At 40.3% G+C, this 27,035-nt stretch overlaps 1 protein-coding gene across 7 annotated transcripts; it reads left to right on the plus strand.

The window, feature by feature from the left end:
* Positions 1-1,963: 1,963 nt before the first annotated feature.
* On the plus strand, positions 1,964-25,813 carry ZNF684 (zinc finger protein 684). 7 transcript variants are annotated; one of them, XM_071220882.1, is made up of 8 exons: positions 1,977-3,490; positions 3,907-4,013; positions 4,840-4,880; positions 8,686-8,812; positions 9,119-9,214; positions 22,613-22,727; positions 24,201-24,421; positions 25,639-25,813. In XM_071220882.1, the coding sequence occupies exons 3-6, from the start codon at positions 4,866-4,868 to the stop codon at positions 22,651-22,653; spliced, it is 279 nt and encodes a 92-aa protein (XP_071076983.1). In that variant the 5' UTR covers positions 1,977-3,490; positions 3,907-4,013; positions 4,840-4,865; the 3' UTR covers positions 22,654-22,727; positions 24,201-24,421; positions 25,639-25,813. The 7 variants fall into 7 exon arrangements, with proteins under 7 accessions (XP_045046952.2, XP_045046951.2, XP_053777354.1 ...); XM_045191016.2 differs by lacking the exons at positions 22,613-22,727; positions 24,201-24,421; positions 25,639-25,813 and adding exons at positions 4,461-4,529; positions 13,538-15,587 and having other exon boundaries at positions 1,965-3,490; XM_071220883.1 differs by lacking the exon at positions 24,201-24,421.
* The last annotated feature ends 1,222 nt before the right edge of the window (positions 25,814-27,035 follow it).

Here is a 27,035-nt window from a genome sequence, read left to right on the forward strand (position 1 = left end):
TAGCAAAAGCAAGACTCAGAGCAGCCTAGGTACAATGCAGGCCTGACTCCCCATGGGAAAACCGATCCATGGGTTTGGCTCCTGTGTGCTGACCCACTCCCCGTAGGTTTTCTGAATTGGGGGTTGGGCTACAACCTCCATACCACGCGGAACAGTTCCCTGTATTCCAGTATTTAAAAATTCTGATGTCTATCTTTTAAAATAAAAATGATATGTACACTGTTGGGTAGGGTAGATAGTAAACAAGGGCAGGGAGTGGAGGGAGATATCTCTCACCCATTTACTCAGCAGTCCTGAGACTGGTGGGATAAGATTGCCAAGTGGTCTGCAAATCACAAGCAAAACTATGATAGTGCAGGAGGAGGGGAGCTCTTGAGATTCTGTTTCCACTAACTGGGAAAGAAAGTCTTTGAAACTATGTATTAATCGTAAGGTCTGGAGAGGGAAGGAGGAGGGGGAACCTAGAGGCTGGCTACAGGCATAACACTCCTGGAGTCCTAATAGTTGGGGCACTCAAATTAGCTGGGTGCCTCTTGCAGATTCGGGCTCAAGTGTGTAAAAAACTTCAACCTTATTTCCAGTATACGTGGGGCACTCAGACTAGCTGAGTGCCTGCTTGCTGCTTTGTGCTCATGTGTATTTCATAAATAAACTTGCTATCTCATTTCCACCATACGTGTTGTCTCTCACTTGAATTCCTCTCTTGCAAGGAAGGCAAGAACTGAGGATGGGAGCCCCCTGACTCAGGTGTTCCTGGTAACATATACCTGCCTTTTTATGGAGAGCAGATCTGATGCCAGGTAGAGAGCACGCACAGTCTGCCCCAAGTGATCAAAACATGTTTAGCAGCATTGAGTGATCAAAAGAGCATGTGTTCCCTGACCAGTGTGGCTCAGTTGGATGGGTGACATCCGGCAAAGAAAAAGGTTGCCGGTTCGATTCCTGGTCAGGGCACATACCTGGCTGGGGTGTGAGTTTGGTACCAGGTTGGGGCACATACAAGAGGCAGCCGATCAATGTTTCTCTCTCATATCAATGTTTCTACCCCTCTTTCTCCCTCCCTTCCCCTCTCTCTAAAAATAAGTAAAAATCTTTTAAAAAACAAACAAAAAGAACATGTGTTTATCAGAGCTGTCCTATAAACAGCATGTGCTTGTCAGAACTAAGCAAAACATGTTTACTATGAACTGACCAAAGCGACATGTGTTTATTGAAACTGAGTGAAACATGGATCAAAACAACATGACGCCTGAGCTTTGAGGAGCATAAAAGCAGAAGACTCCAAGAGCAGCCTGAGATAGCTGATCTCCTGAAGCTGATAGAGATACCCACAGGCTGCCCCTCTCTGAGTTCTGAGGAGTACCGCTGAGACGCTGCTCCTGACTCTGCCCGTGCAAGATGTCGACTGTGTGGCTGTCTCGCGGATCTCACCTCTGATCTGGATTCTTGGAACTCGGGTTTGTTTTCCCCCAGTTCTCCTGTGTGTGTGATATTGTTACTGATTGTTTCTGAGTGTTATCGCTATTGATTGATTGTTATTGATTGAGATTGAGCCTGTACCAATAAAAGCTGAGTGAATAGTATGAGAAGGGAACCACCCTGCAAAAAATCCTGGAATTTATTTGTAAAAATTGTGTATTTATTCTGACATGTTTAAACTTCAGTCACCTTCAGAGTACTCTTCCCCATTTGATACAGTACAACTACTGAGATTTTTCCCCCCACTGCTCAAAACAGTTTTTGAACTTACTAATTTTGATGCCTTTTAGTGCTTCTGCTGGTTTTTGTTTCACCTCTTCCACAACAGCAAAAGGTTTCCATTTGAGGACTTTTTTCATTAGGGGAAACAAAAAAAAATGTCACTCAGGGTGAGATTGGGTGAATAGGGAGGCGGGGCAAGGGTGTCATGCCATTTTGGGTCAAAAACTGTTGAACATTCAGCATGGTGTGGGCAGGTGTGCTCGTAAGTCACCCATCATGAAATGGGCAAATGTGTTAAAAGAGTCTTCAAAAAAATTCACCGATGTGGAACACAGCCTCTCACAACAACACCAGCTGGTACATTGATACAAATGGGTTCCTAGAACACTCACCTGGGGTGGGGGAAGCCTGTACTTGTCATGAATGTATGTTTGTGATATAATCTTTCCTATAAGTCAGCCGGGCAACTGCTCAGCTAGCTGCCTCCTGAGCAGCCCGGCACCAAGGAATAGACAAGAGTCAAACACAGTAACTATGCTACTTACTCAGCTTTTATTGAATGCAGGTTCACTCAAAGTAGAACATCAACATACATTAATATTGTACTCACACTCTGACAATCTAAGAGAAATATAACACACACAGAGCGATCAGTGGGGGATAATGAACCCGAGTCCCAGAGTCTCAGTCTGCAGGTCTGGGAGACAGCCGGTGGGCAAGGGAGTTGTCAGCATTTTGCAAGGAAGGACCGCAGGAGCCAGGTGGGCAGCAGGGCAGGTGAAGTCTTCAATCCAGCAGGGCAGAGACTCTGGCGGCGGATGGATGCCAAGGGAGATCACCATAGCATGGGGCAGCAGTCTGGTGTGTGGAGTTGGGCTGTCTCAGCAGTGGTCCACAACCTGCCTCAGTTATACCTTGAAAGTGGCGTACGCCACCCCTTTGGGTCTTTTCAATAAATGTCGTGGCACCCCTGATGCCAAGAGGGGAGTTTACCCAGGAGCCTGTTTATGGGTGGTCCCACTCCGCAGACATGGCTGTTCTGATCCGTGTGCAGATATCTTAGGTGTGTCTCCTCGGCAGATGTGTCTGCTCTGACTTAGGTAGGTTCCCCCGCGAACCGAGGTGTCACGGCTGACTGACAGCCATCTTGGTTGACATGAGTGACCCCACTTTGCTTTATATACTTTATGCTGTATGGGACCAGTGCCATTTTACTGGTCCTGCTCTCCACAGTACTACAAGGGGCCAGCCCTCCAAAAGATAATTCCGGTTTTTTGGGGGTCCTCCCTCATATAGTCATCCTTGTTGGACCATGTTATTCCTCAGTGCCTGCGTTGTCTGTAGGCACTGGCTGTATAGGCAGCCTCTCACCTCCTGCCCGTGACACAGGCTGTAGGCTGCCTTATAGGAAAGACTACAGTGTGGATACTTGTAAGGGCACAGTATCGCTAGCAACACTTTTAAAAGTGAGCATGGCTCTGAGGCAGCCCCACAGATACCAACCCAGGAATCTCCCGGAAAAGTGGTGGAAGCATCTGACATTTCCCGGAAGTGAGTTCCACGGGTCTTATGGGAAATGCAGTCTCCGATGGACAGCCTGTATCCCGGCGGAGCCTGGGAATTTACTTCCGCACACGCGCAGTGGGGCGGCGGCCAGTGTTCTGTAATCTTTCAACCTGCGCGGTACGCGAGTGTGGGCGTTGCTCCCGAGTCTCTGGGCGGTAGAGCTCTGCAGACCGAGCTGGGACTTTGAGCCAGAGCTGGGAGCGTGGCGGTGAAAGGCTGACAGGTATGACTGCGGGTCTAAGGGGAGGGCAGAGAAAGAGGGGGGTCGGTTTGTTGGCTTAAAAACCGAAGATTAAATTTAACAAACTGCACCTGCAGTGACTTTGTGTTGGGTTGTGGGTCCTTTCCAATTCCGGAGTAGTTCAGAAAGAGCAAGCACGGGGCTCCGACTGCCACTCAGTGGGTTCCTAGTTCCCGGGTGGGTCTGGGGCAGGCTCAGTGTGCATTCCTGCCTTCGGTGATAAAGGTCTCTCTGTGTAGCAGTTTGTGCGTGAAACTGTACCTTTCTGGTTCCGAGAGCACCGTTGGCCCTACCAGAGCCGGCAACGGGAAATGTTAAACCATTTCCAGGGATCTGGGAAGAAAGTATTTCTGAAACTGCCGTGCTGTTTTTTGTTTGTTTGTTTGTTTGTTTTTAAGGTATTCTCAAAACCATCACCTGAAGTAACTGTTAAGATCTTCATTTCATATATGAAATAGCTGAAGCTGAGAGAGGTGAAGTTACTTGGCTGAACTCACAGAGCTTAGTAAGTAGACGAGCTGAGATTCAAATCCAGATGAGTTTTCTCCAAATTTCATTCTTCTTTGGAAGCTAGCACCCTGCAAAAACCAAACAAATAGTTTGATTTATTCTTCTTTTGAAATATTTGAGCAGTGAATTCTGAGTAAATTTAGATTTGTCAGAATATTTTTAAGGGTCAGTAGGTGAATCTTCAGGTCTTCCGGTGAAAATTGTGTAAATAAAGCTGTGAGTCCCTCTTGCACGTTTTCACGTGCAAGTGCTGTTTGGAATTTGGAAAGGATTGAGGCCATAGGAAGACTGCACCCATAGGAGATGGTGAATTTCCGGAGGTAGCGCAGAGTTGGAGTCTAAACTGAGGGCTCCAGCTTAAAAAAAAAAAAGTTCCTGGGTCTCTGGATCTAGACTTTGCAATAAAGCCAACCTAATACGAGGTATCTTACCCCCTTTTCAGAGCAGAGACCAGAGAATCAGAGGAAGGAATGATTTCTAGAGATACTGAGCTTCAAAGACCAGGCTTTTAGTGAGTCTTTTAACTCATTCATTATTATTTTCTTAGGATGAGTTTCTGGGAAAAAAACCTGTCACTGGTTCCAAGATTAACAACATCCTGTAAGATCAGTAGGACAGAAATGTATAACATCCATTTAACAAGCACAAGTAGAGATCAGTGCTTATAAAATTGGGGCTTTTCTGACTTGCTAGAAACATTCTCCCACTAGGTGGGATTCTCTGAGCCTGTAGTCTGGGTGCTTCTGTTGTGAAGAGCAGGGTCCTATATTACAATCCTGTCTTTTCATGTCCTTCTATTCTTTTCCCATCTTTATTGTCAGAGATATCTGTGCAAGAGTTGCAGGAAATGATCAACTTCCAGGTAAGGCATTTATTTGTTCAGTCATTTAAATCTCTCAAAAATCCATATAAAAAGGAAGAGTATAGTCAGAAAATGTAGATTGAATGGATTAGATCTAAAAGGAAATTTAGAATATGGTTAAGTTGATACTCAGGTCATAGGGTCTGCACATAGTTGCAATAAATTTGAGCTGCATTTGTGTGCCCAATATTTCTGGTGGTCTTAGAAAATGGATAACCAGTCAGTTAAAGTATTGGCATTGTCTGTGAGTATAAAGCAAAATAGTTCCCCGGGTTTATCTGTGGTAAATATAACATCAGATTTCCTACGCCTTTATTAGAGTATTCCCTGGAGTAAACAGAGAACACGGTGCCAAGCAGCACTACATAAACCCTTTTAATTCTCTTTATCTGGAAAAAATAAGTAAAAGGTACCTTGTACCTTTTCAGGGTCTCTAGCTATTCTTGAGCATTTTCTCTTCCATGTGCATTTTTAAATTAGGTTGTCAAGGTCGTTAAAGGAGTATGTGAGTGCATTACACTTTTAGATTACTTTGGAGAGAATTAGTGACTTTTCAATAATGAGTCTTTCACTTATTTAATTTTTCTGATAGGTCCTTCATTACAGTTTTATAGTTTTATTATTGTGATTCTTGGACAATTTTTGTAATGTTTATTCTTACATGTGGATAAAGTTGCTATTGAGAATGATATAGATATTTTTTCATTATATTTTCTTATTGGTTATTCTTTTATATAGGAAAGTATGGATTAATGTGTTTGACTTTAGAGTCACATTCTGCTTTACAACTGAGAACTGTGCCAGTAGGCAATTTTATCCTTGTGTGAACATCATATACTATGTACTTACACAAACCTGGATGGTATAGCCTACTACACATGTAGGCTAGGTGATAGAGCTTATGGCTGCTAGGCTGCAAGTCTGTACAGCATATTACTGAATAAAACAACATGAGATTAAACTAAGCACAAGATAAAATGATTCAACCAAGAGACACTGTAAATATGAAATGTATTGGGCTGCTGCTGGCATCACATAGCAACTGTTTACAGAAAACACTTTTTTTAATAAGTACGAAGAGTACACTCCAAAATAACAATAAAAGTATAGTAAATACGTAAACCAGGAACACAGTAGTTTATTATCATATCAAGTGTTATGTACTACATAATTACATGTGCTCTATGTTTATATGACTGGCAGCACAGTTGGTTTGTTTACACCAGCATCATCACACATGCATGAGTGATGTGTTGCACTACGAGGTTGTGACAGCTACAACATCACTAAGTGATAGGAATTTTTTAGCTTTATTATAATCTTATGGGATCACTGTTGTCTATTCTATGTGTCAGTCATTGATGGAAACATCATTATGCAGCACATGACTGTGTGTCAGTTTATGGAACTCCTACTAAGTGCAAGAGGTTTTTAGTGGATTCCTAGATTTTACAGTTAGACAATCATATACTCTTCAAATGGAGTTTGTCTCTGACTTTCAATATATATGTGTCCATTTTTTTCTTGTCTTATTGCAAAGGACAGGGTTTCTAGTAAATATAATTTTGAATGCAATTGCTAGCCAAAATCTTTTTGTTCCATTTTTAATGGAAATGCTTCCAGTGTTTCACTGTTTTCGTCTTATATTCTGATAGATAATTGTTTTTTGTTTTTGTTTTTAATCAAATTAAGGATTTTTAGCTTGTGAAGATTATTTTCATAAATTGGGAACTTTTTTTTATCATATCCTTTTTAAATACCTGTCAGTAAAATTATATATTTTATCTTATCCAATATAGCAATTTAGAGAATTTCTATTAGATTTTCCAATACTGAACTATGTATTTATTCCTAGGATAAACTGTACTGAGTCTCTTAACTTTTTAAAAGACCAGGTAGTAAATATTTTAGGCTTGAAGGCCATATAGCCTCTATGGAAACTATGCACCTCTGCCCTTGTAGCTGAGGTAAATAAATGTGACTATGTTCCAGTAACATTTATTTACAAAAACAGGAGGCCAGCCCATGTGTTGTGGTTTTCTGGCCCCTGCTCTCCTCTTCTCTTTATGGTCTTAACTGTCTCTTTGTGATAGACATGTAGCCACACGCCTTTTTAATTTCAGTTTAAGTTAATTAAACATGACTTTGGCTTTATGGTTGAAAGGATATATTATATCATGTTAACAGAAATCCACATCTTCCTATTTTATTGTCCTTATGTGAGTCCTTACAGCTCCTGCAACATCTTATTGCACTTCCATGTCTACTTTGTATTGTCTAATAGATTGTACGATCTCTGAGGGCAGTAATAATTTTATTCTGTTTTGCATCACTAGTACAGTGTCCGGCCCTCATTAAATATTTTGAGAGTAAAGAATATATAAGCAATATTTTAAAATAATTTTATTGAGACACAATTTGAATATCACAAATTGACCTGTTTTAAAGTACATACAAGTCACTGGTTTTTGTTTACCCATGGAATTGTGAAACCATCACCACTACCTAATTTAAGAACATTTTGTTACCCTCAAAGAAACCTCATACCTATTCCTTCCTTCCCCCAGCCCTAATTTACTTACTGTTTCTATGGATTTGCCTATTCTGAACATTTTATACAAATGGAATCATACAATATGTGATCATTTGTAACCACTTCTTTCACCCAGTACAATAGTTTCATCTATGTTGTAGATACCTTTTATTATTGCTGAGCAATATTGCATCATGTGCAATATTGTTTATCCATCCATTAGTTGATGGATACCCAGCTGATACCCATATTGGTTTCACTTTTTGGCTATTATTAATAATTCTGCTATGAACATTTGTGCACAGGTTTTTGTGTGGGCATGTATTCTCAAATCTCTTGGGTGTATACCTATGAGGAATTAATGGTTGGATCACATGGTAACTCTGTGTTTAACATTTTGAGGGATTGGCAAACTGTTTTCCTTAGTTGCTGCCCGATTGTACAATCCCACCAGCTGTGTATGAGAATTCCAGTTTCTCCACATCCTTGGCAACATTTATCACTGTCTGTCTTTAATTTTGGCCACCCTAGCGAGTTTGAAGTGATACCTCATTGTAGTTTTGATTTGCATTTTACTAATTATTAATGATGTTGAGCATCTTTTTGTGTGCTTATGGACTAGATACGTCTTTGGAGAAGTATCTGTTCAAATCCTTTGGCTATTTTAAAATTTGTCTCTTTATTATGTTATAAGAATTATTCTTATAGTCTAGATACAAATCTCTTATCAGGTATATGATTTGCAAGTATTTCCTCTCATTCTGTGTTGTCTTTTCACTACTTTCTTGATGGTGTCCTTTGAAACACAAAATTTAAAAATTTCAATGAATTCCAATTTACCTATTTTTAATTTTGTCACGTATACTTTTTCTGTTATATTGAAGAAACCACTGGCTAATCCAGGGTCACAAAGGTTTACTCCTGTGTTTTCTTCTAAGAATTTTTAGTTTTAGCTCTTCCATTTAGGTCTTTCACCCATTTTCGTGTATGATGTGAGGTGTGTGTGGGAGGGGAGTCCAACTTCATTCTTTTGCATGTGGATATCTGGTTGTCCCAACACCGTTTGTTAAAAAGACTATACTTGCCCCCATTGAATTGTCCTGGCACTAGCTGAATATTTAAATATGATTTTTGTTTCTATCATAGAGTCTATTTCTGAATCAAACATGCAATAGTTATCATACATAACTTTTTGAAAACAGTGAACATGATATGACCATAAGATGCTGATGTAATTCACACTTTAGTTTGAAGATCAATGTTCTGTTACAGGGATCATTGACATTCCAGGATGTGGCTGTGGACTTCACCTCGGAGGAGTGGCAGCTGCTTGACTGCGATCAGAGAACCTTGTATTGGGATGTGATGTTGGAGAACTTCAGAAACCTCATCTCGTTGGGTAAGGACAATGGGTGATGACTTTTCATTGTAACTCAGAGTGTGTTAATAGTGTCCTTCCTTGAAGACTTGTGAAAGCTGTGAACACTGACACTTTAGTAAGTTTGGCCCTGAATCTTAGTGATCAGAGATTCTTGATCTCCCGTGGGGGTCAGGGAGTCTGTTTATGCTTCTACCTCCCAAATGGAGGAGAAGAGTCTTCCTGTTCTAAACACTTACCCTTCAGGCCCCGAGACTCAAGGAGGCAGACCTGAGTTGTTTGTCCCTAGCACCTCACTCCCAGTTGTGTGTTGTTTCCCTTGAACAGGGGCTCCAGTTGCCAAACCAAAAGCAGTCTTCAAGGTGGAGCAAGGACTGGAGCTGCAGATGGTGGAGGGAGAGAGCCTACACTGGAGCCACCTGGGTGAGTGAGAGAAAACCAGGTAGATGAGAATCTTTGGAATCGGTCAGTGAGGGACAGGCATCTTTGAAATACTTTTCAGGAAGCATCTCTTAAAAGCCACACACCTTTGGAAGTCACTGGGTACCCTTGACATAGATCATCAGATCCCCAAATGACACCTTCACTTTCACTCTCCCCACAGAGCTGCTCTTTCCCGTTGCTCACCTCTGTGTGAAGAAACGTCCTGCTCCTCTGTACTCTGGCTTCTCGCACTGCCTGCTTCATCTAGGTCCTTGCTTTGTTCTCTTAGTTTCTGAAATCCTCATTCCCCTTCCCTCCCCAACATGATCACAGAGCTTTTCCATACATCTGAATCTTAGAGTATAGTCAAATTGTGTGGATTTGAAGCCTTAGTCAACCAATCACTGTCTAACCTAATTACTTTGTAGAACAATTTTACTTTTAAATAGGGATAATATTGATCTTTATCTCAGGTTTCTTTGTAAAGATTATGTGAGTTAATACCTGCAAAGCCCTTCAAATAGTTGGCAGATAGTGAGTGTTCAGCATATGTTAGTTGTTTTTATTTCAGGACTTTTAGTTACATCATGCTCTTTCTAATTATTTTCCTTTACGTCCTAATTATACATCCCACCTCTGTACCCCACCTTGCTCATCTTTAGCCTCACTGATAACTTGAGGTATCTGTCTACCTTAGAGTTCATTTTTCTGCTTCATTTGGTAATTTGATTATCTGTTGGAAATTCTCCTCCAGCTTTGAGTTGGTTCCTTCCTAATCCGCCCTCACCCTTACTGCTTATTCAACTTTTGCTTCTTGCCTTCCCTTTTACCTTCTGAACTTTTCTCCACAGTAACTCCCTCAAAAGCTTTGTCATTAAAGACTGAAGTTATTTGTTTTATGCCTTCTTTAGCATTTTTGCCTCACCAACTTTCTATTCCCCCTAATTTTATCCCACGTGGCCTTATAGTCTCAGTTTTTTCTTAGTCACCAATATCCTTCAACCTTCACCATTGTCTTTATATTACAGTAAAGAATAATGACTGGCCTGCTGCTTTGCCATCTCAAAATCACTCTGGTAGCTTCCGGCCAAGATGGAGGCGTAGGTAGACACACTGTGCCTCCTTGCACAACCAAAAGAAGGACAACAACAATTTAAAAACAACTAGAACTGACAGAAAAATCAAACTGTATGGAAGTCCGACAACCAAGGAGATAAAGAAGAAACATTCATCCAGATGGGTAGGAGGGGCGGAGATGGGCAGCTGGGCGGAGACGACTCGTGGCAAAGCAGCGGCTGGCAGACCCGGCAGATTGTGGAGCGGGGTAGGCAAAGCTGCAGCTGGCAGACCCCACAGGGTGGTGGCTGGCGGACCCTGTGGCCCCACATTCGTGCATAGATAAACTGGTAGGAACGGTGGGGGAGCAAAGCAGACTGTGCACCCTGGGGCTCCAGCGCAGGGAAATAAAGCCTCAAGCCTCTGATTGGGGACACCTGTGGGGGTTGAGGCGGCAGCAGGAGGGGCTCCAGGCCTCACAGGAGAGTTCGTTGGAGAGATCCACAGGGGCCTAGAATGTGCACAGACTCGCCCACCTGGGGAGCAGCACCAGAAGGGCCCAATTTGATTGTGGGTACTGGAGGGAGTGACTGAAATCTGGCAGAGATTAGAGCAAGGGCCATTGCTCCCTCTCGGCCCCTCCCCCACATACAGCGTCACAGTGCAGTGACCAGCGTTACCCCACCCTGGTAGACACCTAAGTCTCCTCCCCTTTATGTAACAGGCACGCCAAGACAAAAAAAAAATGGCCCAAATGAAAGAACAGATCAAAGTTCTAGAAAAAATACAACTAAGCAATGAAGAGATAGCCAACCTATCAGATGCACAGTTCAAAGCACTGGTAATCAGGAAGCTCACAGAATTGGTTGAATTTGGTTGCAAATTAGATGAAAAAATGAAGGCTATGCTAAGAGAAACAAAGGAAAATGTACAGGAACCAAGAATGAAGGGAAGGAAACTGGGACTCAAATCAACAGTGTGGACCAGAAGGAAGAAAGAAATATCCAACCAGAAAGGAATGAGAAACAAGAATTCAGAAAAATGAGGAGAGGCTTAGGAACCTTGAGGACAACTTTAAATGTTCCAACATCCAAATCATAGGGGTGCCAGAAGGAGAACAGGAAGAGCAAGAAATTGAAAACTTATTTGAACAAATAATGAAGGAGAACTTCCTTAAGCTGGCAAAGGAAATAGACTTCCAGGAAGTCCAGGAAGCTCAGAGAGTCCCAAAGAAGCTGGACCCAAGGAGGAACACACCAAGGCACAACATAATTACATTACCCAAGATGAAAGAGAAGGAGAGAATCTTAGAAGCAGCAAGAGAAAAGGACACAGTTACCTACAAAGGAGTTCCCCTAAGACTGTCAGCTGATTTCTCAAAAGAGACCTTCCAGGCAAGAAGGGGCTGGAAAGAAGTATTTGAAGTCATGAAAGGCAAGGACCTACATCCAAAATTACTGTATCCAGCAAAGTTATCTTTTAGAATGGAAGGGCAGATAAAGTGCTTCTCAGATAAGGTCAAGTTAAAGAAGTTCATCATCACCAAGTCCTTATTATATGAAATGTTAAAGGGATTTATCTAAGAAAAAGAAAATAAAAAATATGAACAGTAAAAATGACAGCAAACTCACAGTTATTAACAACCACACCTAAAACAAAAACAAAAGCAAACTAAGCAAACAACTAGAACAGGAACAGAACCACAGAAATGGAGATCACATGGAGGGTTATCAACAGGAGAGTGGGACGGGGAAGAGGGAGGAAAAGTACAGAGAACAAGTAGCATAAATGGTAGGTAGAAAATAGACAGGGGGAGGTTAAGAATAGTATAGGAAATGTAGAAGCCAAAGAACTTATATGTATGACCCATGGACATGAACTATAGGGGGGGGGAATGTGGGAGGGAGGGGGTGTACAGGATGGAGTGGAGTGAAGGGGAAATGGGACAACTGTAATAGCATAATCAATAAATATATTATAAAAATACCAAAACAAAATCACTCTGGTAGGCAATTTGTTTTTTTTCCTCTCAAGAATTTCTTCTTAAGTGCTATTGTGATTTAATTTCCCATGATTTCAACTATTAGTTTATCCAAGACTGATTCAAAATAAAATTTTTCCTTTCCACAGAGTCTGTAAAAGAAGTATGTTTCAAATGATTAAGACACCATTAAATATATTTTAGATTACCTGGGACCTCAACTTCTGACATAAACCAAATGAATTCTAACTCCTGAATGGTGCCTAGGCTGTTTATATTCCTATATTGTGATTTCTTATATATTTCCTGGTTTATCTTAGGTATTCATGCAAGATTTATTCAAATTAATTTTTCTTGTTGCTTTCCTGACATATTTATTCCTTTGTACCCTTCATTGTGATATTTAAATGGATTTTAAAGCCTTCTATAATGTGATCCCATTTTATTTATCCAGAACAGTTCTTCTTTTTCCCTATTCCACAGCAATTGGGTTCTTTAGGATACTCTGTACATAATTTTCTTCTCTGCATCAGTCCTTTTGATTCAGGTGGGCTCTACCTAACTAAAACCTTGGGGCTAAGGATGACTTGCTCTTGAGTGACCTGTCCGGACACCTGTGTTCCTGGGCTCACAAGGAAGTGTGTGGGAGAATGAATGAATCCTAGCCAGAGTAAAGTTAGAGCCCTGTCTGCAGATATGTCTCAGCTGTGGTTTGGATGGGGTTAGAGGACTGGAGATATAAGAATGTTCCTGAAGGGAACTGACATTGTGTCAGGTGATTAAGAGGACAAAGAGATGTGGATGGGGGAAATAGGGAGTGATCCTAAAAAGGTAATCTAGAAATTAGGTAGTGAGGACTCTGATTCTCATCTGCCTCCTCCAAGTCTAGTTTTTCCTCTGATAGTTTCCCTTAACCCCCTGGGTCTTTTGTTACCATTTGCCCTATCCATTGATTAGATCTCTACCATGGGCTCTCTTCACTGTCTGAGCTAACCATGCACGCTTGTTCAGCAACCTTTGACTTCCTTCGTACCCTACTCACTGTACCTTGTGTCTATTTTACAGTTTTTACACAAGTCACAAGTTAAGCCATCTGTTCTCATTATTGTAACTCATCTGCTCCCATTTCTTCTTTAGAGTTTTATTCTTAAAGCTCAGGAGCAAGGCAAATATAGATAGGACTTGTTCCAAAATGAGAGATTAGATTTGAAGTCATATACGTTTCTTCCTGTAACTGTTGATGGAAAAAAATTAACTAGGAATGTCTTATTGTCCTCTTTTTTTAGAAGCTGACTGCCCATTTGTTGATGAATCAGAGAAGCACCGAGAAAGCAAAGACAGTGTTTTTAATTCAGTTTTGTTCATGATTAATAAAATTCTGACTATGGAGAGACTCCATGGTTATAATATGAACACACGTCATATTGGGAAAAATCATGTAAATGCAAGAAAAATATTATATAAATGCAAATCATATGGGAAGAGTTTGCAACCTACTTTAGGCTTACTTAATTATCACAGATATTATAATGGAGAACACTCTTATGAATGCAAGGACTGTGGGAAAGCCTTCAAAAAGAAGTTTCATTTAATTAGACATGAAAAAAATCACACAAGAAAAAAACCCTTTGAATGCAGTGACTGTGGGAAAGCCTATAGCAGGAAGGCTCACCTTGCCACTCATCAGAAAGTTCATAATGGAGAGAGACCCTTTGTGTGCAGTGACTGCGGGAAAGCCTTTGTGCATAAAGCACAGCTCGTGGTGCACCAGAGACTTCACACTGGAGAGAAACCCTATGAATGCAGTCAGTGTGGGAAATCGTTCACGTGGAACTCCTCCTTTACTCAGCATGTGAAATCTCATACACTGGAGAACTCATTTGAGTGTAAGGAATGTGGGAAAACCTTCAGGTATAGTTCATCCCTTTATAAACATTCTAGATTTCATACAGGAGAGAAACCATACCAATGTATCATATGTGGCAAAGCCTTTGGCAACACATCCGTGCTTGTTACGCACCAAAGAATTCACACGGGAGAAAAGCCTTATGGATGTATCGAATGTGGCAAAGCCTTCATCAAGAAGTCTCATCTCCTTAGACATCAGATAACCCATACCGGAGAGAAGCCCTATGAATGCAACAGTTGTGGGAAAGCATTTTCCCAGAAGTCAAATCTTATTGTTCATCAAAGAATTCATATGTAGTGTTCACTTTATGAATATGAGAAAGCCTTAGATATTAAATAAATCTTATTTAATAGCAGAGATGTCATGGTGAGGAGAAATTGAAGAATTAGAATGAATTTGGAAGAAGTAAGTTTCCATAAAAAGATAATCCATTCCAATCATGTTCTGGAAGTGATAATAAAGCTTTTACAGAAAAGATCACAGAAAACATTGAATTATAATTAATAGAGCTTGGAAAGTAAGCATAAATTAAATAATCAAGGAATCAGTGAAGACTTCATTTACCATCCCTGATTTTTTTAATTTTTATAACAAATTCTACAATTATGTAACTGTGAGAATAAAATATATTTATTCATAATATTAAATTATATCTATTGAATTTCTGCACTAAATATCACCATTTTTTTTTCTATTCCTAACCATAACACGTAAGGGAGAAAATGTGGTTTAATACGTAGTATGAAATTCAGTAATATTTTTATCCATTTGCTGGCACTTTTTAAAAATAATTTTTTTTAAAGATTTTATTTATTTTTAGAGAGAGGGGAAGGGAGGGAGAAAGAGAGGGAGAGAAACATCAATGTGTGGTTGCCTCTTGTGTGCCCCCTACTGGGGACCTGGCCCACAACCCAGGCATGTGCCCTGACTGGGAATCGAACTGGTGATCTTTTGGTTTGAAGGCCAGCACTCAATCCACTGAGCCATACCAGCCAGGGCTAAAAATAATTTTTTAAAAGATTTTGTTTTTTAGAGAGGGGAAAAGAGAGAGAAAAAGAGGGAGAGAAACATCAATGTGTGGTTGCCTCTAGCGCACCCCCCACTGGGGACCCAGCCCACAACACAGGCATGTGCCCTGACTGGGAATAGAACCTGTGATGTTTTTGTTTCACAGTCCGGCACTCAACCACTGAGCCATACCAGCCAGAGTCATTTGCTGGCACTTTTAATGGACATAGTAGTATGACTGAATCCCAGAGTCTCCTCTTTATTTACAAAATTTGTTATAAAGGCGTTTTCTTATATGAACACCACAACAAAAATTTAACAAGATAACAATTGATAGGGGGAAAAGCAATTGTATTCTGTATTACGATAAGCATTTCATTGAGGAAAATAAGTATTTAAATAATATGTAAATAAAACATTTCCACTCAAATATTCTTTTATTCATTGGTGTATCTACATAAGATATAACATAGCTCAAGTAATATTTAGCTGTGTTATCTGTATTTGATTTTAGTTAAGTAGGGTGACATGATAGCTTACAGCTTTCTAGGAGCTAGTTTTTAGGTCTAAGATTTTATATATATTTTATATATATATATATATATGAAGTTGATATCTCATAGGAGTGCCTGGAATTTTCTATATGACAGCATAAGCAGCATTAACCAAGTTCAAAAGAGCAAGTGTTTCTGCCTATCAACATTTCTTTGGGATGTGACATTTTGTTAGTACCACATATCCCCTTAAAAGGATGAACCACCCATTATTTAAGCTAAAGTTTTTATTGCTGTCCACAATATTCCTTGGTAATATCAGAAGCCCTTTATGCCTTTTCTTGAGTGTTGCTATAACAGCTTGAACTTAAATTCAGAAATCATACCTCTTCCTTTCAAGTTTAAGCTCAGTTACAACCATGATGCACTGTTTCTTTCATTAGCTGTTTTTTGAAAAGTAATGTTGAATAATGATTATAAATGAATGATAGTGCTTTTTTGCATAAGCATGCTAGAACTTAAGGATCTAAATGATATCCTGTCTGCTGTCAAAGACTTTTATTTGACAGATTTTTCTTTTTTATTGAATTTATTGGGGTGACATTGGTAACAAAATTATGTAGGTTTCAGGTGTACAATTCTATAATACACCATCTATATATTGTATTGTGTGTTCACCACCCCAAGTCAAGTCTCCCCCCATCACCATTTATGCATTCTGTACCCTCTTCTACCTCCCCCTCCCCCTTCCCTTCTAGTAATCACCACACTGTTGTTTGTGTCTTTGAGTTTGTTTGTTTTGCTTAGCCCCTTCACCTTTTTCACCCAGCCCCGCAACTGCCCTTCCCTCTCACAGCTGTCAGTCTGTTCCTTATCTAGGTATCTCTTTCTGTGTTGTTTCTTCATTTATTTTATTCATTGGATTCCACATACTAGTGAAATCATATGGTATTTTTGTTTTTCTCTGACTGGCTCATTTCACTTAGCATAATGCTCTCCAGATCAATCCATGCTTTTGCAAAGGGTAAGGTTTCCCTTTTTATGGCTGAGTAGTATTCCATTGTGCAAATATTCCACAACTTTTTTATCTACTCATCTACTGGTGGGCACTTGGTCCTCTTCCATATCTTGGCAATTGTAAGTAGCACTGCAATGAATATAACGATGCATATATCCTTTTGAATTAGTGTTTTGGGTTTCTCCAGAAGTAGAATCGCTGGGTCATAAGACAGTTTTAATTTTAATTTTTTGAGATAATTCCATACTGCTTTCCACAGCACCTGCACCACTCTTCATTCTCACCAACAATACACAGAAGGGTTCCCTTTTCTTCACATCCTTGCCAGCATTTGTATGTTGATTTATTGGTGATAGCCATTCTGACAGGTATAAAGTGATATCTCATTGTGGTTTTAATTTGCATTCCCCTGATGATTAGTGACATTGATAATCTTTTCATGTCTATTGGCCATCTGTATGTTCTCTTTGGGGAAGTATCTATTCAGGTCCTTCACCCATTTTTAAATGGATTGTTTGGGTTTTTTTGTGTGTGTTTTATAAATTCTTTTTTTAAAAAAGATTTTATTTATCTTTAGAAAGAGGAGAAGGGAGTGAGAAAGAGAGGGAGAGAAATATCAATGTGTGGTTGCCTCTCATGCACCCCCTACTGGGGACCTGGCCTGCAACCCAGGCATGTGCCCTGACTGGGAATCGAACTGGTGACCCTTTGGTTCACAGGCTGGCACTCAATCCACTGAGCCACACCAGCCATGGCAGTGTTTTATAGGTTCTTTATAAATTTTTGGATATTAACCCCTTATCAGATGTATCATTGGCAATTATGTTCTCCCATTCATTCTTTTTCATTTTGTTGATGGTCTCCTTTGCTATGCAAGACCTTTTTAGTTTGATGTAGTCCCATTTGTTTATTTTTTCATTTCTCTCATCAAAAGCAATATATCAATAAATATTGCTATGAGAAATGTCAGATATTTTACTGTTTTTCTTCTAGGGTTTTTATGGTTTTGAGTCTAACATTTAAGTCTTTAATCCACTTTGAGTTTATCCTTGTGTATGGTATAAGAAGGTGGTCATCTTTTTTTTTTTTTTGCACGCATCTGTCCAATTTTCCCAACACCATTCATTAAATAGACTGTCTTTACCCATTGTATATTTTTTACTCCTTTGTCAAATATTAATTGACCATAAAGGTGTGGGTTTATTTCTGGGTTCTTATTCTGTTGTATTGATCTATATGTCTGTTTTTATGCCAGTACTATGCTGTTTTGATTACTATGGCCTTGTAGTATAGTTTGATATCAGGTGGTGTGATTCCTCCAAATTTCTTCTTTTTCAAGATTGCTATGGCCATTTGGGGTCTTCTGTGGTTCCATATACATTTTTGGAATATTTGTTCTAGTTCTGTGAAGTCTGCCATTGGTCTCTTGATGGAAATTGCGTTGAGTCTACAGATTGGTTTGGGTAGTATGGACATATTAATGATATTAATTCTTCCTATCCATGAACACAGTATATGCTTCCACTTATTTGTATCTTCTTCAGTTTCTTTCTTCAGTGTCTTATAATTTTCCAAGTAAAGGTCTTTTACATCCTTGGTTAAATTTATTGCTCGGTATTTTTTTTTTTGAAGCAATTGTGAATGGGATTGTTTTCTTAGTTTTCCTTAATTATTGGTGTATGAAAATGCAACTGATTTCTGGATACTTGTTTTGTATCCTGCTATTTTACTGACTTCATTTACTGGTTCTAGTAGTTTTTGGTGGAATCTTTAGAGTTCTCTATATGCAGTTTCATACCATCTGCAAACACTGACAGTTTTACTTCTTCCTCTCCAATTTGGATGCCTGTTATGTCCACTTCTTGTCTGATAGCTAGGACTTCCAGTACTATGTTGAATAAGAGAGGTGAAAGCAGACATCTTGTCTTGTTCCTGGTTTTAAGGGAAATGCTTTTAGTTTGCCCATTGAGTATGATGTTGGCTGCGGGTTTCTAATATATGGCCTTTATTACATTGAGTTATATTCCCTCTATTCCAACTTTGCTAAGAGTTTTTATCATAAATCAGGGCTGGGTTTTATTAAATGCTTTTTCTTCATCTATTGATATGATTGTGTGGTTTTTATACTTCATTTTGTTAATGCGGTGTATCATGTTGATTGATTTGTAGGCATTGTACCAACCTTGCATCCCTGGCATATATCCCACTTGATCAGGGTGTATGATATTTTTATTGTACTGCTGGATCCAGTTTGCTAATATTTTATTGAGAATTTTAGCATCTATGTTCTTCAGGGATGTTGGCCTATAATTTTCTTTCTTTGTAGTGTCTTTTTCTGGTTTTGGAATTAGAACAATGCTGGCCTCATAAAAATGAGCTTGGGAGTCTTCCCTTCTCAAATTTTTTTGGAATAGTTTGAGAAGGATAGGTGTTAGTTCTTCTTTGAATGTTTGGTAAAATTAACTTGATTAGCCATCCAGATGAGGACTTTTTTTTTATTGTAATTGACAAAGATTCTTTGACCAAACTTTAGTCAGGCTCCTGAACCCTCTCCTAGGCCCGTTGTGCACTTCCTTGTAAAATTCAGTTTTAGCAAGAACCCTGCTAAGTCAGTTTAACCAGAACCCCCTACTCTTGATATCTGATCAGTTCTTCATCCTCTACCATCCTTTTAGGTGATGTCTGATCACCCTGGCCTGTCTTCAGCAAGAATCCTGTAGATAGATTTAGCCAGAACCAACCCTCCCCGTACCGCTGGTGTTTCCTCTTATTAATTTTCCATCCACTGACTGCTGCTCTGCTCCTTGGGCTATAGATTCCCACTTGTCTCTTCTGTATCGAAGTTGAGCTTAATCTTTTGTCCTCCACTAAAATCCCATTGTAGCAGTGCCTATACTTATGTAAGAGCCCCAAATAAAGTCTGCCTTGCATGTATTCTTTAACAAGTGCCATAAATATCTTTTTTTTCCTTTAACGCTTTCCAAGTTACTTAGGAGGCTATAGGCTAGTTTCACTTTTGCAATCATTTCAAAAACTTCTTAAACCTGTTTTTGGACTTGTCTTCAGAATCAGTTTGCCAGCCATACAGGAAATTCTTTTCTTTTTAGTCACAGGATTTTCCTTTTTTCCAGCTCAACAGTTTTCTTATTCCCTATATGAAATCCTCATTTTGCTCTACTTAGTGCTTCCCATTCCCATCCTATTTCCCCTTCCCATGTCCATGTAAACAACTAGAACAGGAACAGAAGCACAGAAATGGAGATCACATGGAGTGTTATCAGCAGGGAGGGGAGGGCGGAGAATGGGGGAAAATGTACAGAGAATAAGTAGCATAAATGGTAGATACAAATAGACAGGGGGAGGGTAAGAATAGTATAGGAAATGTAGAAGCCAAAGAACTTATATGTACGACCCATGGACATGAACTAAGGGGGTGGGGGATGCTGGTGGGAGGGATGTGCAGGGTGGAGGGGAATAAAGGAAAGAAAAAAATGGGACAACTGTGATAGCATAACCAATAAAATATACTTTTTAAAAAAGACTAAAGGAAGAGGATACACTTTAGGGGAGAGTAGGGGGCTCTGCTGTTGCCAGCGTGATGTTCCACCCCCTTGAGAGAGCAGCTGTGCGGGCCAAGCTGACGAGAAGTGTGCAATGGTCTGCTGTGGGAATAAGGAATAAAATAAGAATTTTCATTGTAATATATCAGGAAGCATGTAGGCTAATTCCATGAATTAATTTGCTCCCTTCCATAAGGATAAGAAGGAATACTATAGAATAAGTTAAAATGTATTTCCAGTGCTGGAAGAGCATATGCTGTCACCTAGAATGCCTTTGTCACTGACCTCATTGTCTTAGGCTGTACAAAATTTTGGCAAGAAGAATACCAAAACCATCCTCAGCTCTATCCAAACAGGAGCTAACTCAACATGTTTTGGCTGAATGAATATGAGATATATGCTTACAATAGGCCTCACAGCATACACACATGTTTTAAGAGGTGGGGTGGGAGGCGGGAAAAGGTCTGAAGAAACTTGTAAAAGAGAAATTGTTCCAAATCTGCCCTGGAAAAATTTGTTTGCATGCTATAATTCATGACTTCCTTTTGGAAAAATTACCATTGATGATAAGCAATTTTTTAATGACTTTAATGGGATTAAGACTTGTTTTAGAAACTAGTCCACCTACCCTGATGCCTGTCAGATAGTTTCCTTTTATTGTGGTAGCTAGCAAACAACGATTATGTAACCCTTCTCTTTTCCTACATAAAGTCTTTTTCCCTGAACAAAAGTTGAAATTGGCCTCTTGCTGTTGCCTTACAACACGATTGTAAAAAACCTTTGAAACATAACTAGGCTGTCTGAAACAAAGATCCTTTTTGACAGGCTCTAATACATTAGTTTATATAATCTACATATTTAAATTACTTGCAGTTAAGATATACTTGTTATTCTGTTACTAAAGTTTAATTCATTTTTAAAAAGAACATGGAAGGAGAGACCATACTTGGTCTACTTCCCTCCTGGTTTCTATGTGCCACGTCTTATGGCGCAGGTCCTCTACACTTCATGTCTATACTGAGTGAAATCGACGTACACCTTTCTCTTCAATACGACCAGAGTTCTCCCTGAAGCTCAAGAGAGACGAAACTGGAAACCTACACTAGATGAGCAGGAAGCACCTCGTACCCTCGGGACCCGAGCTCCACCAGCCTTGTGGGAAATGTAGTCCTCGATGAGTTTCTGCAGCGGACCCTGGGAAATCTGGCTGAATCACTGCTTCCATAGGCGTGCACAGGGCTGGTCAGGCTGTGTTCTGAGTGCTTTGGCTGGTTTGGTGCCAGCGTCCTGTGACGGTTGAAAAGCAAAGACCAGCTTATTGGTTCATATGGAGGAAGTAAAACTGTAGGTATTCCCTGTGCGCGGGGGCATTTGGCTCAGAGCTAGCCCGGGAAGGGAAGGCATCTGCTGTCCCTGCCCAAGCGTGGAGCCCAGGGTCTGGAGGGCCTGTGGCGGGTCAGTGGCGGCTCAGTGGCGGGTCAGTCTGCATTGCTCTGTTGCAGGTAGCCTGTGCAACTAGCTACCTGTAGGGAACGCCAGTGAGTTGAACTGTGCCTCACCCCTTTTAGGAGCCTTTTGGCTCGCAGAGAGCAGTAAAGCCCTTACGGCGGTGGGGAAGACAACCAATACATCCAGTGTCAGACACTTAAGCACTTTTAAGAGTGGTATTTATTTATCACCGTTACTCTATGATGTAACTGTGTGAAGAAGTTACTGACTTAAAATTGCACAGTTAGTAAGTGGAGGAGATAGTTTTCAAACTCCTTGCGATTTTACCTGAAATTTGATTTTTTTCCAGCATGGTATTTTACTTTACCTAGAACAAAAGGTTGGTTTATATTGTTCTTTCTGAGTGAAATTTCAACTTGTGGTCATTATTTTTTTGAGAGAGCTCTTGGTGTCTGCAGGAAGACTCTGTAATTCAACTTGTGGGTCCCTCTTGCATATTCCTGCCTGTCTCAGGTTCCAGCAGCCCTGGTTAAACTTCTACACCATGGCCCATGTGGCTCGGTTGGAGCATCATCTGGTAGACTGAAGAATTGTGGGTATCATTCCCAGTCAGGGCATAAATTCAGGTTGTGGGTTCAGTTCCTGGTTGGGTGTGTAGGAGAAGGCAACCAATCAATGTTTCTCTCTCTCCCTCTAAAAACAATGGGAAAATGTCCTCCGGTGAGGATTAAAAAGCAAACAAACAAACACACAAACAACTACAACAGGCCAAGGGCTACAGGTGATGGTGCATTCACAGAATACGTGTTGAAGAATGTTGCTTTCTTGTCATTCAGTCCATGTTTTCTAGGAAAAGGGGAAAGATAAAGAGATTAATCCTCGGGAGAGATTCTTCTGACCTGTGACTTTTATCCCCATTTCAGGAGAGATAGGAATCAACTTTTGTCTCCCATCTGGAGTTTGAGTCGTGGCATTACATGTAGGTGCCATCAAGGACTTTGTCCATGGAGGTGTTGTTCCAGATGTTTGAGGAGAGAGGTGAGAATTACAGAAGAATGGAGAGTGTGGGTTTAGGGGGTCAGGCTCCACAGGAAATGGAAACTCAGGAGGAGAATGATGATATATGAGGTCTGTCTGGAAAAAGTCTGGCCATTGTTAATATAACGAGAATGGTTTGCCCAAAATCGATGTAACCTGGCAGTCAAGGAGAGTGGACTGGAATGCACATGCGTGAACAATGATGACTTCACTGTACTGGTCCATAGGGGATGTAGACCCTGCTGAGTGAGCATGTGTGCTGTGGCCAATGCATTCAAAATGACTGAGCCAGCAGAGCAACAAATCTGCATCCAATATTGCATTAAGCTTGAACATTCCTCAGAGGAGAGATGCGTGAAAATGGCTACAGGCAACTGGTGATTGGCAGCTTCATCACGACAATGCGCCCGCTCATGCACCACATCTTGTGCAGAGTTTTTTGGCGAAACATCAAATCACCTAGGTGACTCAGCCCCCCTACAGCCCAGATTTGGCCCCCTGTGACTTCTGGCTTTTCCTAAAACTAAAATCACCTTTGAAAAGGAAGAGATTTCAGGCTGTCGATGAGATTTCAGGGAAATACAACAGGGCAGCTGTTGGCCATTCCAGCAAAGGATTTGCAGGTGTTTTGAACAGTGGAAGAGACAGGGGGAGAACTGTGTGAGGTACCAAGGCATGTACTTTGAAGGGGGCTGAGGTGTCATTGTTCTATGGACAGTGTTTCTTGTATCTTCTTCAGTAAATGTCTCTCGTTTTCATAGTGTGTGGCTGGATACTTTCTGGACAGGCCTCGTATATTCTCTAACGGTAGGTGCCAACTTCTGTAAGTGTCCATAAGATCTCACTTGTTCAAAATTTCTGTATACTTACTGATATATCTGTGTTTGCTTGACCCATCAGCAATTGAGAAAATACGTGTGGGATCTCTTACAGTGATAGATATTGGCATACCTTGGAGCTACTGCAGGTTTGGATCCAGACCACTGCAGTGAAGTGAATATCACAATAGAGGGTGTCATGTGAATTACCTGGCTCCCCAGTGCATATAAAAATTATGCTTACACTATACCGTAGTCTGTTAAGTGTACAATAATATTATGTTTAAAAAACAATGTACGTACCTTAATTAAAAATGGTTACCATCATCTAAGCCTTTGGCAAGTTGTGATCTTTTTGCTGGTGGAGGGTCTTGCCACAGGTTGATGGCTGCCGATGGATCAGGGTGGTCGGTGGTTCCTGAAGGTTGGGGTGGCTGTTGCAGTCTCTTAAAATGAGATCACAATGAAGTTTGCCTTATCAGGGACTGACTTCCTTTCATGAATGATTTTTCTGTAGCATGCGATGCTGTTTTATAACATTTTACCCACAGTAGAACTTCTTTCAAAATTCGAGTCCTCTCAAATCCTGCTGCTGTATCAACTGAGTTTATGTAATATTCTAACTTCACTATTATCATTTCAACAATCTTCACAGAATCTTTACCAGGAGTCAATTCCATCTCAAGAGGCCACTTTCTTTGATCATCCATAAGAAGCAACTCTTTACCTGTTAAAGTTTTATAACGAGATTTCAGCAATTCCGTCACATCTTCAGGCTCTACTTCTGATTCTGGTTCTCTTGCTGTTTCCACATCTGCAGTCAGTTCCTCCACTGAAGCCTCGAACCCCTCAAAGTCACCCATGATTTAGTGACGGGTGAGGAGAGTCAGGGATGGGGGAGAAGTCAGGCGTGACCCGTTTTCCTGACATGGACATCTGAGTGGTTGAAGTGTGGTTTCCTGAGGTTGGGAACGGTGGGAAAGAAGCAGGTTGGGAAGGGGGATAAAGTCAGAATCGAGCAAGCTGAGTTAGGTGCCTTTGAGATATCCGAGTGGATACTTATTTCACTTGGTAGGTATCTGTTGATTGCCTGCTATAGATGAGGCACTGTGCTTCACACCAGGTGTTCAAGTAGATTTTGGGGTTTGGTGCTCTAGGTCTGGCTAGAGGACTTGGCTGTTGGTGTACATTTTAGAGTTATCAGCCTTCAGATGGCATTTGAAGCTATGAGAATAGCCGAGATCACATTGGGGGAGAGAAGAGGGCCAGGGAACCCCAACATTGATAAGCTCAGTAGAGAAGGAGATTAACAAAGAGTGATCAGAGAGGTAGGAGAAGACCAGGTTACTATGGTATCCAGACTCTAAGAGGAGAGTTTTGAAGAAGACCAGGTGGGCAACAGGGCCAAATAATGCCAGGGAGTCAAGCATAAAAAGGATTGAAAACTTTCCACTGAATTTACCAGCAAGGAAGTTATTAGTTATCTTAATGAGGATGAATTTCTAGAACTGGAATTGCTGGATCAAAGGCTGTGTTTGATAAATACTGCCAAATTATTCTCCCAGAAAGTTTGTACCGATTCATACTTCTTCTGACAGTGCGTGAGGGTACCCGTTTCCTTACACTCTTACTAGTCATGGGTATTATAAGTCCTAATCTTTGCCCAATGAATAGGGGAAAATAATGTCTCATTGTTACCGGAATGACCATTTCTTTGCTAATTTGTGAGGCAGCCTTTCTTTCATGTGTTTATTGGCCATTTGTTTTTCTTCTAGGAATTACTCATTCAGATCATTTTTCTTTTTGGGAGGGGATCATTTTTCCTTTGCCCATTTTTAACCAGAGCATTTTATCTTTTTTAATTTGATTTTTAAGAGATCATATTATTAGCATTGGTGAACCTCTATATAAGATATATGTATTTTTAATTTTTTTTATTGTTCTTTTAGTTATTCTTATGTCTTGGGCAGAAATCTGAAGTGTCTTTTATTCTGTCTACCTTTCTCAGTGTTGCCAAGTTTACCCTTTGTACCACAAACGTTGGCATAGATGCTTGCTTACTGAAGAGGAATTACTGTTCATTGGTGTTTCAGGAACCTCTTATGTTCAAGGATGTGGCCGTGGACTTAACCAAGGAGGAGTGGGGGCAACTGGACCCTGTGCGGAGGGCCTTGCACAAAGAGGTGAGCTTGGAGGTCTATGGCGACCTGGTGCTCGTGGGCGGGGACACGTACTCTGGAGAATTTTTGTTTCCTTGGTTAAAAGGAAACTTTGTTAAAAGCTGTGGACTCTAAAAGTATTACTAAGGAAAGGCTTGAGATTCAAATTACGGAGTTTCTCAATCGTTACTGAAGAAAGAAAAATGTTGCTGCCTAATAAAAATCTGTTTCCCCTCCCCCATTTGTATTTCTTTTTTTTCTTTTGAGATAAAATTCACATAATGTACAATCAGCCATTTTAACTTGTACAATTCAGTGGCATTTAATACATCAAAGGATTGCATAATTACCTTCTCTATCAGGTTCCAAAACATTTTCGTCACCCCAAAAGAAGATACTGCAGTTTTGCTTCCAGACCACCGTAATAAAGCGAGTGTAACAGTAAAGTGAGTCATAATCTTGTCGTCGGTGGAGGGCGTTCCTTCGGCTTGTAAACACTGCAGCACCTGTCGAGTGCAGTAAAGCAGTGCAACAAGATGGGGTATGCCCGTGTTTGTTTTGTACCTATGTGTGTATTCATGTTCATTTTACAGAAGTGAGCTCTGCAGCTTCCTTTCGGTTGTTACGTGTCTTTACATCTCAAAATTTTTAGACCCATTTCAATCTTTTTTTCGTTATTTAGAGCCACTCCAGTCTTGGTAGTGGCTGCATCACATTCCATTGTGTGATGCATTGATGTGCTGAAATGAATTTTTTAGCGAGCACTTTATTGATGGATATTTAAGATACCAGTTTTTCTCTATTACAAATAAGCTGAAATAACTGTCCTTATGCTTGTAATTTTGGATATTTTTAGTTCCAACATTTCTATAGGAAACATTTAGAGAAGAGGAATTGGTGGATCAGAGATTATGTACTTACTGTTAGATCGCCCCCCTGAGAAGTTTCAGTTTACTTTTTATCATGAGAATTCCAATTCTTCACAGTCTTTCTGCTCCTAATATATTTTCATTGGCCTATCTAAAAAGCAGGAATTACCACCTTTTGATTTTCCCTCTTTCCCTTCCAGACCTGATTTTCCTCTAGTCCTCTCTTCCTCTCAGTAAAATGGAAATTCCACTCTTCAAGTTGCTTAGGCCAAAAGCCTTGGACTCACCCCTGCCTCTTTTTTCTCTCACCCCCAAATCAACCTATCAGCTAATATTTCATCTCTACTTTCAAATCATATCCAGGATCCAATCACTCTTTACCTCCATTATTGTTACACTAGTGTAATCAACTATCCCTGCTCTCATTGAATAGCCTAAACACTAAGTCGAGTTAGAACCTTC

The sequence above is a fragment of the Desmodus rotundus genome, chromosome 3 (assembly GCF_022682495.2).
Source record: "Desmodus rotundus isolate HL8 chromosome 3, HLdesRot8A.1, whole genome shotgun sequence".
Classification (NCBI taxonomy): domain Eukaryota; kingdom Metazoa; phylum Chordata; class Mammalia; order Chiroptera; family Phyllostomidae; genus Desmodus; species Desmodus rotundus.